Source organism: Nematolebias whitei, chromosome 23 (assembly GCF_014905685.2).
Source record: "Nematolebias whitei isolate Nwh7 chromosome 23, NemWhi1, whole genome shotgun sequence".
Classification (NCBI taxonomy): domain Eukaryota; kingdom Metazoa; phylum Chordata; class Actinopteri; order Cyprinodontiformes; family Rivulidae; genus Nematolebias; species Nematolebias whitei.
Genome location: NC_056520.1, coordinates 22,931,777 through 22,947,787, shown reverse-complemented (window position 1 = coordinate 22,947,787; position 16,011 = coordinate 22,931,777). Strand labels below are relative to the sequence as shown.

The window sequence follows — 16,011 nt, the reverse complement described above, 5'->3', positions numbered from 1 at the left end:
GTTTAGTTTAGTTGATTCAAATGTATTAGTTTAATGAACTGTTTTGATATGTTGTTTCAGCTCAGAAATCTATGTCAGTTTAATTTGAGTGTTGTTTCAACTCAGAAATCTTTGTCAATTTAACTTAAGTGTTCTTTCAACTCAGAAATCTATGTCAATTTAACTTATGTGTTGTTTCAACATAGAAATCTATGTCAATTTAACTTATGTGTTGTTTCAACATAGAAATCTATGTCAATTGAACTTTATTGTTTTTTTCAACTCAGAAATCTATGTCAATTTAACTTAAGTGTTGTTTCAACTCAGAAATCTATGTCAATTACTTGAGCGTTGTTTCAACTCAGAAATGTAAATTTAACTTAAGTGTTGTTTCAATTAAAAAACCTATGTCAGTTTAATGTATGTGTTGTTTCAACTCAGAAATCTTTGTCAATTTAACTTAAGTGGTGTTTCAACTCAGAAATGTAATTCAGTTTAAGCTAAGTGTTGTTTCAAATCAGAAATCTATGTCAGTTTAACTTGTGTTGTTTCAACTCAGAAATCTATATCAATTTAACTTAAGTGTTGTTTCAACTCAGAAAACTATGTCAATTTAACCTAAGTGTTGTTTCAACTCAGAAATCTTTGTCAGTTTAACTTGTGTTGTTTCAACTCAGAAATGTAAATTTAACTTAAGTGTTGTTTCAATTAAAAAATCTATGTCAGTTTAATGTATGTGTTGTTTCAACTCAGAAATGTATGTCAATTTAACCTAACTGTTGTTTACACTCAGAAATGTATGTCAATTTAACCTAAGTGTTGTTTCAACTCAGAAATCTATGTCAGTTTAACTTGTGTTGTTTCAACTCAGAAATCTATGTCAATTTAATCTAAGTGTTGTTTCAACTCAGAAAACTATGTCACTTTAGCTTAAATGTTGTTTCAACTCGGAAAACTATGTCAATTTAACTTGTGTTGTTTCAACTCAGAAATCTTTGTCAATTTAACTTAAGTGTTGTTTCAACTCAGAAATCTATGTCAATTTAACTAAGCTTTATTTCAACTCAGAAAGCTATGTCACTTTAACTCAAATGTTGTTTCAACACAGGAAAGTATGTCAATTTAACTTAAGTGTTGTTTCGATTCAGAAATCTATGTCAGTTTAATGTATGTGTTATTTCTACTCAGAAATATTTGTCAATTTAACTTGTGTTGTTTCAAGTCAGAAATTTATGTCAATTTAACTTAAATACTGTTTATACTCAGACATCTATGTCAAATTAACTTGTGTTGTTTCTACTCTTAAATCTATGTCTAACTTAAGTATTGTTTCAATTCAAAAATCTGTCAGTTTAATGTATGTGTTGTTTCAACTCAGAAATTTATGCCAATTTAACCTAAGTGCTGTTTCAACTCAGAAATCTATGTCAGTTTAACTTGTTGTTTCAACTCAGAAATCTATGTCAATTTAACTTGTGTTGTTTCAACTCAGAAATCTAAACTTAATGTTGTTTCACCTCAGAAATATATTTCAGTTTAAAAATCTATGTCAGTTTAACTTGTGTTGTTTCAACTCAGAAATCTATGTCAATAATTTATTTATTTAAAATGTATTTTAAAATAAATACAAACTTTCTGTGCATCGTCATCAATGTCCCCTTGTATAATCATTCTGTTTACTGTGGTTTAGGCTGTTAAAAGCAGAGCTTAAGTGATCCCTACCTCACATCCTCGAGCTTCAAAAGCAGGCTTATTTTTCCACATGTTGATTGTCAGAGCTTTTACTACCTTACTTGGCAGCACAGAGGCATAGCAACAGCGGGCTGACTTCAACCCCCATGCCACCTCAGTCCATTTAAAAGTCACCCTTAGACAGGCAGGCATCTAAGTCCTGGTTTGAAGAGTGTTTTGCAAAATAACCTATTGAAACTACCATGAAGTCCTCTGTATACAAAATTATTCTGGAGTCAAATGCTTGGACATCTGTCCAACAGATGAAGCTTTGCTGAAAGTAGGTTATGAAACAGGACCGTGATCGCAACAAAGCAGCTAATCTACAACAGAACTATTAAAAAGAAAAGAATCATCCAAGAAATTGGACAACACTCTTTTGTTGTGTGTCTTTGAACATTTGGGGTTAGATTTCAATAGTCTCATAACCTTGTAATGACAAGATCATTTTTATTATGTCCTTTTAGATAAAACCCAAGAATTAGAAGAGTGGACTTTTTCCTATAGCTTCATTTGGCCAAATCATCGTGCTGTACTGCATCTTCTTTCTCTTTATTCATCCCTCGTCCACTTCCTCCTCCTCGTTGTGACTCATCGTCTCATCTCCCTCTTTCTTTTTTCTGCTCTCCTCCTAGGGTGCGGACCATTGCGTAAAATGCCTCCACTTCAAAGATGGCCCCAACTGTGTGGAGAAATGTCCCGACGGGTTGCAGGGCGCCAACAGCTTCATCTTCAAATATGCCAAAGCCAACAATGAGTGTCACCCCTGCCACGCCAACTGCACCCAGGGGTAAGAGTGGAATGATACATGAAGATGTGCTTCAGATCTCTAAAACTTCAGCCTCTTCTTTTATGTGTTTGGCGTCAACTCCCAAGGCATGCTGCACTGCGCTCCCTCCCTCCCCAAGGAGCAAAACAAAGGGTTTGTTGCGTCTCCTGACCTGTAGGGGCCTTCCTGTCAGGGGCAGACTGCGTTGACCCTAAAGGTGCAAAAACAGATCAACTTTGAATGAAGGGACAGGTGAAGACATATAGCAGAAGGAGTGGAGATGTGAAGCTGGCGGTGGTGTCAGCTGGGGAAATGATAAAGCAGACAAAGAGAAAGAGCTCCAGATAAAACGAAAGGTAGAACAATTGAACAAAAGCTGCATCCAGGGGAGGTGCAGGAGGGTCAGATTCACTTCATTACAAAGTGTTTTTGTAGTTGTAGCTCTGATTTTTCTCTGCATTGGGAAATTAAACCAAAAGATGCTGAATTATTCTGGTCAAAGTTGATAAAGAAACCCAATTTAATGGCTTAAACAGCTGGTTAGAGGGCTAAAAAATGGTACGGAGGAAAAATTGAACCAATATGTAATCAAACTCTTTGATGCAGCAGTTTTTTTGGGGGGGAATTTTCTGTGAAAAGGCAGAATTTAAGTCAAACCATGAATTTAAACCTAAACTAATAGATTTAGTATCAAAACTCAACCAGTTCTTCCCATGAAAACGTGAATTTGAGGCATTGCAACGCCACTCCTCTTTATGGATTTCAGTATACACATTTTCTTGGAATGTGAAAAATAGTTCCATCCATCCATCTATTTTCTTCTGCTTATCCGGGATTGGGTTGCAGGGGTAGCAGCTTAAGTAGGGAGGCCCAGACTTCCCTCTCCCCAGCCACTTGGGCCAGCTCCTCCGGGGTAATCCCGAGGTGTTCCCAGGCCAGCCAAGAACCATAGTCCCTCCAGCATGTCCTGGGCCTTCCTCTGGGTCTCCTCCTGGTGGGACGTGCCTGCAACACCTCACCAGGGAGGCGTCCAGGAGGCTTCCTAACCAGATGCTCGAGCCACCTCAACTGGCTCCTCTCAATGTGGAAAAGCAGCAGCTCTACTCTGAGTCCCTCCCGGATGATCAAGCTTCTCACCCTATCTCTAAGGGAGAGCCCAGACACCGTGCAGAGAAAACTCATTTTGGCTGCTTGTGTCCGAGATCTCGTTCTTTGGGTCACAACCCAAAGCTCATGACCATAGATGAGGGTAGAAACGTAGATCGATTGGTAAATCGAAAGCTTCGCCTTTTGACTCAGCTCTCTCTTCACCACGGCAGACCGGTACAACACCCACTTCACTGCAGATGCCGCATCTATCCGCCTATTGATCTCTTGCTCCATTTTTCCCTCATTCGTGAACAAGACCCCAAGATACTTGAACTCCTCCACTTGGGGCAGGACCTCCTCCCCGACCCGGAGAGGGCACTCTACCCTTTTCCTGCTCAAGACCAGGCCTCGGATTTGGAGGAACTGATCCTCATCCCGGCCACGTCACACTCTGCTGTGAACCGCTCCAGCAAAAGTTGTAGATCACGACCTGATGAAGCCAATAGGACCACATCGTCTGCAAAAAGCAGATACGCAATCCCAAGGCCACCAAAACAAATCCCCTCAACACCTTGGCTGCACCTAGAAAAATAGTTCTGCAGCTAATTTGTCACTTCAAAGGAAGGTGCTTTTAGGTGGGAAAATTAAAAAAAAACCAATAGAATACTAGTTTTATCTGGATATTAATTTGAGATAATTTTCCTTTTTTTAAATTCTGTAGATGTTTGCAGTTTACTCAGTGCTGGTCAAATTGTACACTTCATACCCAAGGATTGTATTTTTGTATTAATTAGATCATAGCAAATACCACTTTTCACTTATACATGTACTATATACAGTACAGTACATACACCGCCTGTCCAAAGATGTCACACACTAATATTTCATTGGACGACCTTTAGCTTTGATTACAGCTGCATTCTCTGTTGCATCGTTTCAACAAGCTTCTTCAATGTCAACATTTATTTCTGTCCAGAGTTGCGTTAATTTTTCACCAAGATCTTGTATTGATGACGGGTGATTCGGACCACTGCACAAAGTCTTCTCCAGCACATCCCAAATATTCTCTATGGGGTTCAGGTCTGGACTCTGTGGTGGCCAATCATGTGTGAAAGTGACGTCTCATGCTCCTCTTTCACAGTTTGAGCACGATGAATCCTGACATTAAATCCATTGATGGAAGAACCCAGTCATTCAGTATATTGAGGTAGTCATCTGACCTCATTCTTTGGGCTCATAACGTTGCTGAACCTAGACCAGACCAACTGCAGTAACCCCAGATCATAGACTGCCCCCACAGGCCTGTATGGCGGGCACTAGGTCTGATGGGTGAATCACTTTTGACACCTCTCTGCACCTGATTCTTACTTCCCACTGTCCTTCCAGTTTTTAATAAAGCTTTGGACAGTTCTTAACCTGATTTTAGTAGTGTCAGCAATCTCCTTAGACACAAAAACGAAAAAGGTTAAATCATGTCATCTGGGCAAGTTTCTTTAAGTTTCGTATTTCATCCAAAAGACTTCATCAGTCTGTGGCCTGCCAACCTAGATCAGTCCCATAAATAACCCTCAGATGTGTTTCAATCCATCCTCTCGTTGAATTCCCAGAAACCGGCTTTTAACACGTTGCAAAAGGGACCATCCTTCCAAAACAGTCAATCATCATGTATAACAATCAAATGTTTTAGGCCAGATGGCCAACTTGCTACTCACAGAAACAGCCTGGTGACACCAAGGCCACAATGGTTCAGAAAAAGGGTTGTTAGCTCAATTATACAAGTAGATGAAAAAACAAAAAAGGTTAAATCATGCCATCTGGACACGTTTCTTTAGAGTTTTTTTTCTGCTTGACGCTGCCAGTAATTTGACCCTTCAGAAACAGATGAACGTCTTTTTCATGACCACAAGATGTGTCTTTCAACATGGTTGTTTAACAAATGAGAAGCTACTCACTGCGTCAGTTAGAGTTAAATAACTTGTTGCCGCTGAAACAGAATCACTCATGCAGTAATTATCTAATGGAAGGCTCTTACATATTTGCTTTGTTAAATCCAGGTACTGATCATTTTTTTGTCCAGGCTGTGTAGAGTCTTCATTCGTATGACCTTGTATCATTACAGACACTCGCTCCACACAACCCTGTACAAGATATATCATATTCAACAATATTTTCCCAAACCTATAATATGCTTTTCTTGCACTGCATTTATCCTCACGACTGACCTTGGATGCCCTTATGTGTGCAGCAGCATCAGCTCCAAACATCTACACTGAAACACGTGTATAGGTTCAAACGCAGTGCATAAAATTGTTTACTTTGCTCAATAAAGACTCTCTGGTGTTGTAGGGGTTGTGATTGGTCCATACATAAATTAGCATTGACTAGCTAAGAAAACTGAATGCTACTGTGGCCCCAGCACAAATAAAATCACAACTGAAATGCTACAGTAGAAAATATTTCTGTTACCATTTTCTGTCAAGGTTTAGTTGCGTATATTTGAATCGTGGCTCCTGTCACTCTTCCTCTTGAATCTTCGCATTGTTCTTTTAACTCAGCTTAAACATTTAAAACAAAACCCCACAACATATAGCTCCAAGTATGGCCCACTCCATTGTCGTTGGTGGTGATTTTCATGTGTAGAAACGTTCTCGTAAACTGTCAGCTGACTGTTGCACAATCACATCATTTCCCAGTCGTATGTCCTTATAACCACTCCATAGTGAGATCACACATTTTGTTATGTTGACACTCTACATCTTAACTTGATGAATTGTATTTAAACTTGTTGAAATTTTCTGAAAACAATGTTTTCACCAAGATGTTAGACGGCAGGCTTTGACACATTTTCAGATTTTGGATCAAGGAACAGTAGTGTGGCCTTTGTCCTGGTTATTAAATCTTGGACCAGTACTTTACCTTTGCAGAAATATTAATGAGTTTGACTGTCTAGTCCGCATGTGTTTTGTGGATCTGAAGAAAGCTTAAGGCCATGTTCCCTGAGGCACGTTGTGGAAATTGATGTGGGAGTGTGTGGTATCGTAATTCTTAAGAGCTTTCCAGTTCTTATATAACCAAAGCAAGATGTTTGTCCACTTCCTTGGCACAAGGTCGAGCACATCCATAGTACCGGTTGGACTCAACCAGGGATTCGATTCTGTTTGTGGTGTTCATGGACTGGATCTCAAGGTGCAGTCATGGAGAAGAGGGTCTCTGATTTAGGAGCCTTGGGGTCTCGTCTTTGCATTTTGCATACTACAAGATTTTGTTGGTGCCTTCAAGCCATGACCATCCAATTGTGAATGATCAAGATGACAGTCAGATCCTCTAAGTCTGAGGCTATGGTTTTACTGGAAAAGGGTGGACTGCGCCATCCAGGTCTAAGATGAATCTTTTCCTTAAGCAGAAGAGTATTAGTGAGTTTTTCATAGTTTTATTTATAAATGTTGGCAGGATGTAGAAGAAAATGACACAATAGATCAGAACTTTGTCCACAGTGATGACAGTGTTGCCTCGGTCCAGTAAAGTGAAAAAAGAACTGAGTCGAAAGGCAAAGCTGTGGATATTCTGGACTGTCTATGCTTCAGCCCTCATATATGATCATGAGGTATGAATCGTGGTTGTCAAAAGAGACCCCCAATAAAATGGGGCTGAAGTGAGCTGGGCTTAGCATAAAAGATCAGGTGAGGATCTCATTTGTCTTAGTAGAGCTTGGAGTTGAGCCACTGCTACTTCACATTAAAAGCATACAGCTGAGGTGGTACAGACAAATGCCACCTGGGTGCCCTCCAACTGGGAGAAGACCCCAGAGCAGACCTAGAATCTGCTAATGGGATGTTATATTCGCTCTGGCCTGGGACACATTGGGATCCCACAGGAGTTGCAGTGTGCGCCCAAAAATGAGGGTGACCAGGTTTCCATTCTAGACTTACTGCCTTTGGGACCTGACCCCAGATAAGCAGAAGAAAACCAATGGATAAATTGCCATTAGTGTGCTTTAGCGATACCCATGGCTGGCCGGTGCTATGTGCATGGTTTGTGGGTGTGTACTCTCAAACCATAACCTGAAAAATCTTAAAGAGAATTGAATTTTACTTTACTTTGGATTAGTAAATGGATAAAACAGCAAAGACAAGAATGAACTGATATGAGGGCAATAATCCTTGGTGCCTACCTGAAAATAGAATTGTTGACAACTTTTCCAACAAAGTTAAGTCACGTCCTCAGGACGTCTTCCTTTTGTTGAGAAATGTTTCGCCTTTCATCCAAAAGACTTCATCAGTGCAAGGAGCCACAACAAACTCAGTCTTATAAATAGCACAAACACATAGTGGGTCAACCAGTTTGATGGTTCTCAGATGGTTTCTGGAGTCCTCCCCCGCCAACTCATCTGAGGCAGCCATGGCCAAAGTGGTTCAAAACAAGTGGTTTGGCGGTAGAGAGGGCGGACTCCAGAAACCTTCTTATCACCATCAAACTGGTTGATCCATTATGTGAGTGTACTACACATGGGACTGAGTTTGTCGTGGCTCCTTGGCTGATGAAGTCCTTTGGATGAAAGACAAAAAGTTTCTCAACAAAAATAAACCATCCAGAGGACCTGACTTAACTTTGTTGGATTTTATTTTATTTTTTACTGGATTATTGAGCATGAATTTTGATGTTTAAAGCTTTTGTATTTTTTATTTCGTGCTGTTTGTGCAGCATTATTTATTTTACAGTCATTAATCCCATTTTGTTATTTGTTGTTCTCTTTTTTGGACCTATTTTAGCTTTTGTGGGGAAAAATATCTTGTGCGTTCTTCCTTGGGGTAAAGTGAGGTTATTTGCTTCACCATTAGCCAATTAGCTTAGCCAAGTACAAAGACTTGAAATTGAGCAATTAAAATTTATCCTTTTAGCACTTGCAAAGCTCAAGTGGCTTCCTTATTTTACATTTGGGCCGAATCAGGTTTTCCATTTTCCTTTTTTCCCCCCAACATTTATGCAAATTAAAACAGCCTGCGTCTATCTTTTGTTACATATTTTAAACTAATAATTGCTGCAATTCTGAAAAATAAGACTACAAAACAAATGTGTTATTTGCCTATCTCTCTTACTTGTGTCTCCATGACAAAACACTCTTTAATCCAACCGCCAAAGCAGCAATGTATCAGGTTTAGGTCTCCATCCTCTCAGGTTTGAAATTAATGTGGCTCAGACTTTGAACCTGAGCTTCACTGACTTAAATCTTCTCAAACAAGAGATGGTGGAACGAGGGGGGTAATTGTTGGAAATAAAAAGAGCCTAAGAGCTCGTCTGTTGTCGCTGAAAGAAGTATTAGTTTGGTTAGGTCTGTTTCAACAGAATGAACCGTAAACCACAATTCAAGTCAACAGTATGTTTAACAACTTTAGTTATAAAGATTTGTAGAAAACCTTATTTTTAGAGGAATTATTTTTCTACAGAAGTCAGTATAGTTGGATTTTTTTTTTTTTTTTTTTTTTTTGCATCCTTAGGCTATGTAGCTGCATTATAATTCATTTGAAATTATTTTTCCTTGGACTGCTTGATCAAGTTTCATAAATGCCTCCCTTTTCCCCTCTCCAAATCTTTACTGCTATCCATCTTCAGCCCTCTTAAAGCTCTGCTTTCTTTGTGACGCTATTGCTAATTTTCTTGAGCAGCTTTCTGGTGCTGGGAAGTGATTGGCAGGACAACAAAAAAAAAATCAGTGGCTTGCTTTGATTAGAAATAAATTTAGTTAATACTAAAAACCCCTATAGTTTCAGGTAAAGCTTATATGCAATCATTATTGCTCCGAGTTAGTTTTATTTGATCATTTATTTATAATTTGTTAGAGATCTGACTATTTGCACATGCTGGCCTTAATATGTTGCTATTTCTCTATTCTGCTAAAAGTTGTTGCTTGTAACACGTGAAAACTCCTAATTACTTTAAAAAATGTAATTGTTTCATTACATTTTTCACCTAAGGACGTCACCGTTATTTTACCGGTGCAACGCATTCTGAGTCAATGGCATACATCGGTTTGTAGTGGAGACTAAAACACCAGGAAGTCAATGCTAAAAAAATTATAGCATGTGACAGTAAAGTTATATTTTGTGTTAGCCTTTATGCACAACATTTGGGTCCCAAGCCACAATTTTGATCAAATGTGATCGACAATGTTTAAGTTATTAGCTCAGGAGCTAATGCTATTAGTTAAGGAGCTAATACCATATATATTAACTCTGTAGCATATTAGCTCTGGACTTAACGCTATTAGTTATTAGTGGGAATATTAAAGGGCTGAACCTCAAATAATGTCCAAAATTAACATTTAAGCTGAGGGGAGCTCGCACCAGAGCAGTCTGTCTACATCATTTTCCCAGAATGCATTGCAGCATAAATAAAATGATGTCTGTGTGTCAATAAGTTTTAAAAGATGTGAAATAGCTTACGAAATTTTTAAGTAGGGCTGGTTGATATGGCCAAAAGTTTATCATAATATATTTCTTAATTTCGGATGATAACAATATAATTCGATATCACTATAAACAATATAAAGCCTCAGAAAAACTGTACAAACAAATTACCTTATTCACCTTTTATTTGTATGTAGCCTTCAAAAAATGTTGAAATCACCGTCAAATAAACAAAAGTCTCAACTTTGTCAATTTATTTTAAATGTATTAATTCATTTAAGAGAAACAAAATAAACAAAACAAAGTCATCAAAAAGAAAAAAAACTTTGAATGAAAAGGGTGTAGAAAGAAGAATATCTGCCCCTTTATTTTAAATAACTAAATAAAATAACTACAAACAACAACTCAGGCTTGAACCCCAAAGCGAAAACAAAAATCATCAGGCATCCTTCACATGGTATACTTTCCTAACAACTTTAACTTAATCATCTTTTTAAACATATAAATTGTTTTAGAAATTTTTATGGTGATATCGAGGCAATTCCACAGAATTACAACGCAGCGCTCCTTCAGACTAGTTCTAAATGGAGGTTTTACAAACATTTCCATTCCCTTAAGGTTATAATGACTCTCTTTTTTACCAAATTTTAATTGAATATTTGGGGGTAATGTGGGCAGCACGGTGGCGCGACTGGTAGAGCTGCTGCCTCTCAGCGAGCAGGTCCTTGGTTCAAACCCCGGTCCAGGGGCCTTTCTGGGTGGAGTTTGCATGTTCTCTCCGTGCATGTGTGGGTTTTCTCCGGGTACTCCGGTTTCCTCCCACAGACCAAAAACATGCATGTTAGACTGATTGGTAACTCTAAATTGTCCCTAGGTGTGAGTGAGAGAGTGAATGGTTGTTTGTCTCGTTTGTCTCTATGTGGCCCTGTGATGGACTTGCGACCCGTCCAGGGTGTACCCCGCCCCTCGCACAGTGATTGCTGGACATGGGCACCGGCGACCCCCGTGACCCAAAATGGAATAAGCGGGTAAAGATAATGAATGAATGACTGAATGAAAAATAGGGTTTGTAATTGTAATTGCAGGGTCAGCAGGGTCCTGGAGGGTGCGTGGGAGTTTGCCCAACTGGTCTACATGTGCTTTGTAGACTTGGTGAAAGCGTTCAACCGCGTCCCTCGGGGAACCCTGTGGGGGTACTCTGGGAGTATGGGGTACCGGGCCCTTTGATATGGGCTGTTAGGTCCCTGTATGACCAGTGTCAGAGCCTGGTCCGCATTGCCGGCAGTAAGTCGGGCTTGTTCCCGGTGAGAGTTGGACTCCGCCAAGGTTGCCCTTTGTCACCGATTCTGTTCATAACTTTTATGGACAGAATTTCTAGGTGCAGTCAAGGTGTTGAGGGGATTCGTTTTGGTGGCCTTAGGATTGCTTCTCTGCTTTTTGCAGATGATCTGGTCCTATTGGCTTCATCAGAATGTGATCTACAGCTTTCGCTGGAGCGGTTCGCAGCCGAGTGCGACACGGCTGGGATGAAGATCAGTTCCTCCAAATCCGAGGCCATGGTCTTCAGCAGGAAAAGGGTAGAGTGCCTTCTCTGGGTCAGGGAGGGGGTCCTGCCCCAAGTGGAGGAGTTCAAGTATCTTGGGGTCTTGTTCACGAATGAGGGGAAAAATGGAACGTGAGATCGATAGGCGGATAGGTGCAGCATCTGCAGTGAAGCGGGCGCTGTACAGGTCTGTCGTGATGAAGAGACAGCTGAGTCAAAAGGTGAAGCTCTCAATTTACCAATCGATCTACGTTCCCACCCTCATGTATGGTCATGAACTTTGGGTTGTGACCAAAAGAACGAGATCTCGGATACAAGCGGCCAAAATGAGTTTTCTCCGCAGGGTGTCTGGGCTCTCCCTTAGAGATAGGGTGAGCAGCTCGATCATCCGGGAGGGACTCAGAGTAGAGCCGCTGCTTCTCCACGTCGAGAGGAGCCAGTTGAGGTGGCTCGGGCATTTGTTTTGATGCCTCCTGGACACCTCTCTGGTGAGTTGTTCCAGACACGTCCCACCGGGAGGAGACCCAGAGGAAGACCAAGGACATGCTGGAGGGACTATGTTTCTCGGCTGGCCTGGGAACGCCTCGGGATTCCCTCGGAGGAGCTGGACCAAGTGGCTGGGGAGATGGAAGTCTGGGCCTCCCTACTTAGGCTGCTATCCCCGCGACCCGACTCCGGATAAGCGGAACAAAATGGATGGATGGATGGTTTGTAATTGTTTTGCATTCTTTTCCCCAAACTTCAATACAATAAATTAAATATGGAGCAATCATTACATTATACAATATATATAAAGCTTTGTCAAGTCTTACTTTATTTTGCTATTTTTATTCTTAAATAATTTACATGAGATTTCCATGTCATCTTCTCAACAATAACAACATATATTAATAGTTTTATCTTTAAACACCATAAGCAGACGTTTGCTGCATGTGCATTTTGATACAGCTGGGGGAGTTGTTTCAGGGACACGTTGGCTCAAACATTATTGTGCTTCATCTTGTGACTCTCAGCATATTCTATCGAGTGGAACAAGTTAGGAACAACTCTCCGTCACATTTTGCAGCACACTGAAACCTGCAGTTTATCGGATCTTAGAAAGCTGAACCACTTCCTAACCACCAAATTAGTCTTTCTTCTCTTATCAATTGTCATCTGCTTCATCTTCGGTTGTGAAAGCTTGTTCAGTCACATTCTGACGGTCATGGGCACTCATTTTGAAGTGAACACGCGTTGGAGCTTAGCTTAGCTTAGCCTAGCCTACTACCGCTAACGCCTTCGAGCTGTGGTGTACGTCACCACGCACTTACATATTTGTGTCGCACCTTTTTCTGTTCGCGCTAAAACTGATGCCGCCGCTTCAACCCGAACAGAAAAAGAAATGCATCAGTGAAAAGCTGTAATCCTATCGAAAATGTGCTTAAAACTCTTACCATTGTTATTGAATAAAAGGAGATCGCGATTTATATCGATATTGAATTATTGTCCAGCTCTATTTTTAAGGTCTCGTTTTTGTAGCTGAAGTAATTGTTTATCTTTTAGGTTCTATTGTTCCAACTAGTCGGAGATCGCTTAAGAAAAAACAAAAAGATTTTACTTCAATCAAAGCCATGCAAAAGTCTTGAGCCATGCCTTTTTTCTTTAATCTTTGCTTTTATGCATCAAATCTTTCTAAAAATCTTTTTAAATTGTTTTTGTCAACAGCTGCTTTTTTGTGTGTGTGTGTTTTTTTAGCTTCTATTTTTATTTTTACCGTATTTTTCGGACTATAAGGTGCACTTAAAATCCTTTAATTTTCTCAATAATCAACAGGGAGTCTTATAATCAGGTGTGCCTTATGTTTTAATTCTGGTTGTGCTTACTGACCTCAAACCGATTTTATGTGTTTATTGTGAATGAGTTGAATAAAGTTTGACTTATCTGACTGTTTTGTTTCGGTTAATGCACCTTATAATCGGAAAAATACGGTAATTTTCAGGGGGGTGGCGTTTCACCTGTCTCTGACCTCTGATTCAATCAGGCATTAAAAGGCTTCTTAATTCAAGGGAACCAGGGATGATAGCTAAATTGATAACTAGTTTTAAATTGGATATTTAAGATCTTTTTGTTCCTGCAGTCTGTCACAAAGACACTTTGTTCCCATTTCTTTAGTTGAATCTGTGAAAAACATCAAAGATAACTCAGTTTGACAGACAGAAAATGGGATTTTTTCTTCTTTCTTCCAACACGATAATTCGCTGAACACTGTTAGCTGAAAACTCAATATTCAGTCGATCACCTGAAGGATGATGCGTCTATCCGTTTGTCAATGAATGTTTCTTAAAGACATGACTTGCAAATATTGTGGTACTCCATCTGTTAACTTTTTTAAATTTTTAATGCTCAAGCTACGCAATATGTTTTTCTGGTCGGGTACAAAAAAACAAGTGGGGAAAACAGCCAAAGTATGAAAAATCATTTTTGGAAAAACCTTCAGAAATTTTCCAGATGACTTTAGAAGAAAAACTAATTTGTTATTTATTTTATGTTTGTTATTTGAAGATTATTATTGTTTGAATCCATTTTTTTGTAAAAGGGGGCAGATATAAGATTTTTTTTTCTTCTTTCTGCTGCCTTTCATTTTATTTGTGATTGTATTTCTTATTGTATATAGAATTGTTTTGTTTTGTTAAACAAAAAAAGAATAAACTTTGTAATAATAATAATTATTGTTATTATTATAAATCTGGCAACTTTAAAGGAAAATAATTGTAATATATATTTTTTCAATTGACCCTTTAAGTTCTTTAAACTTGGTCAAACATTTAAACACATTAAAATTAAACTATTGTTCTGAAAGTCATCTTTCTTGGGAAAGAATTGTCAAATTTTATTTTTAAAACTTAAAAGTCAAAAGGGCTCAGCACCAATCTGAGAAAACTCCAATATTTTTATTTATTTTATTTTATTTTTTTAATTTATCTTGTCTGTAATTATGAAGAAAATATCCTATTAAATGCTGTTCTTTTTCTAACCAGTAACTTCTGAGAAAGATTGAATTGGAATCTGGTGAAATTATTTAACTGGAGCACAAAATATTTAAGGACATAGGCACTTCATCAAAGTCTTGGATATCCTATTTAAGTTGTGGCTGTTAAACAGAATCAGCTGAAGATTTTACTTGGTCGTCCAACAGGACAAAAAAATGTGGAAATACCTAAAAGTTTGTCTTTTTTTTTCCCTATCAGAATGAACAATAGATATTGTGTTGAAAACATTGGCTCAACACTATTTATGAGTGCAAAATCAGTAATGATAAAGAACTGAAATAAAAAAAACAGGTGTAAAGTGTAGGGATGGGGCCGATCCGATCCAGTATTGGTATCGGCCTCCGATACCAGCAAAATTTACGTATCGGATTTTCCGATCCATGATGCATGTTGGCTTCAAACTATGGAATGGATTTCCTGAACGGCGGAGTATCTCAGTAGCCCAGAGTAATAAGACCCGCTTCACATTCAGGAAATCCAGTTCAGAGTTTGCAGCCAGCTACAACGTGAGGACTGAGTTAGCAGCACTGTGGCTAACAGTTAACCAACTTTTCATCTAAACATGTCCGCTGTGTGGAAGTATTTTATACTAAACACCACAAAACAAGACAGCAAGGTGCAATGTCTGCAGAGCCATAGCGCCACATTAAACCACGTTAAAGTTAGTTTTACGATGGACATTCGAGCTCCGTGGCTTCAGCGGGGCAGTACTCTTTGGTCAAACCGAAAGAGGCGACTCGACCCCGTCCAGCCGCATCCAATCTGCCCCGCTCAGTCTGCCCGTCTCTGAGGAGGGACAGACTGAGCGCGGCTGCCCCAAATCAGGCTGCTTGCTTCGGATTGAACCAGAAGAAGACGTCGCTGAAACCACAGAGCTCAAATGTTTACCGAGAAGTTGCTAAACTTCATCATAATTAAGGACCAACCACTATCAGTTGTAGAAAACGAAGGATTTCTCAGCTTGATACTTGCAGTCAAGATATAGTTTACCCTCCAGGAGATATTTATCAGTACAACAGTAGACAATCATAAAAAACATATGATTTGAAAATTATATTAAAAACAAAAACAGCTACATTATAAAGTGATGTAAAATACTAAAAACAGGAACATGTCTGTTGGTTTATGCCATGAACTTAGCAGATGTTTAAAGCCATTTAACATTTTATTTTATTTAATTAATTTATTCATTCATTTAAATGAAACAAAATAAATAAATTAAAAAATCATCGAAAAGAAAATATTGAATGAAAAGAGTGCAGGAAGAAGAAAAAATTCTTATATCTGCCCCTTATAAAATATAAAACAACTTTAAACAATCGCTTAAATTAATCACTTTAATATCCACTTTAAAGCTAGGAATAAAAAGAAACATGTTTTGTGTTAGCAGAATTTAATTCTAACTTTAAAACTTATCCAACATTAATAAAACTTACCTCAAGTTGCCTTTTTGGACATGCATGCATA

General features: G+C 38.8%; 1 protein-coding gene across 1 annotated transcript in view; it reads left to right on the top strand.

The window, feature by feature from the left end:
* The window catches only part of LOC119429101 (receptor tyrosine-protein kinase erbB-4), a 297,900-nt gene that overhangs the window by 157,546 nt on the left and 124,343 nt on the right, over positions 1-16,011 (top strand). The window contains exon 15 of the mRNA XM_037696818.1: positions 2,346-2,500. Coding sequence (XP_037552746.1) covers positions 2,346-2,500 — 155 coding nt within the window. The remainder of the gene's footprint in view (positions 1-2,345; positions 2,501-16,011) is intronic.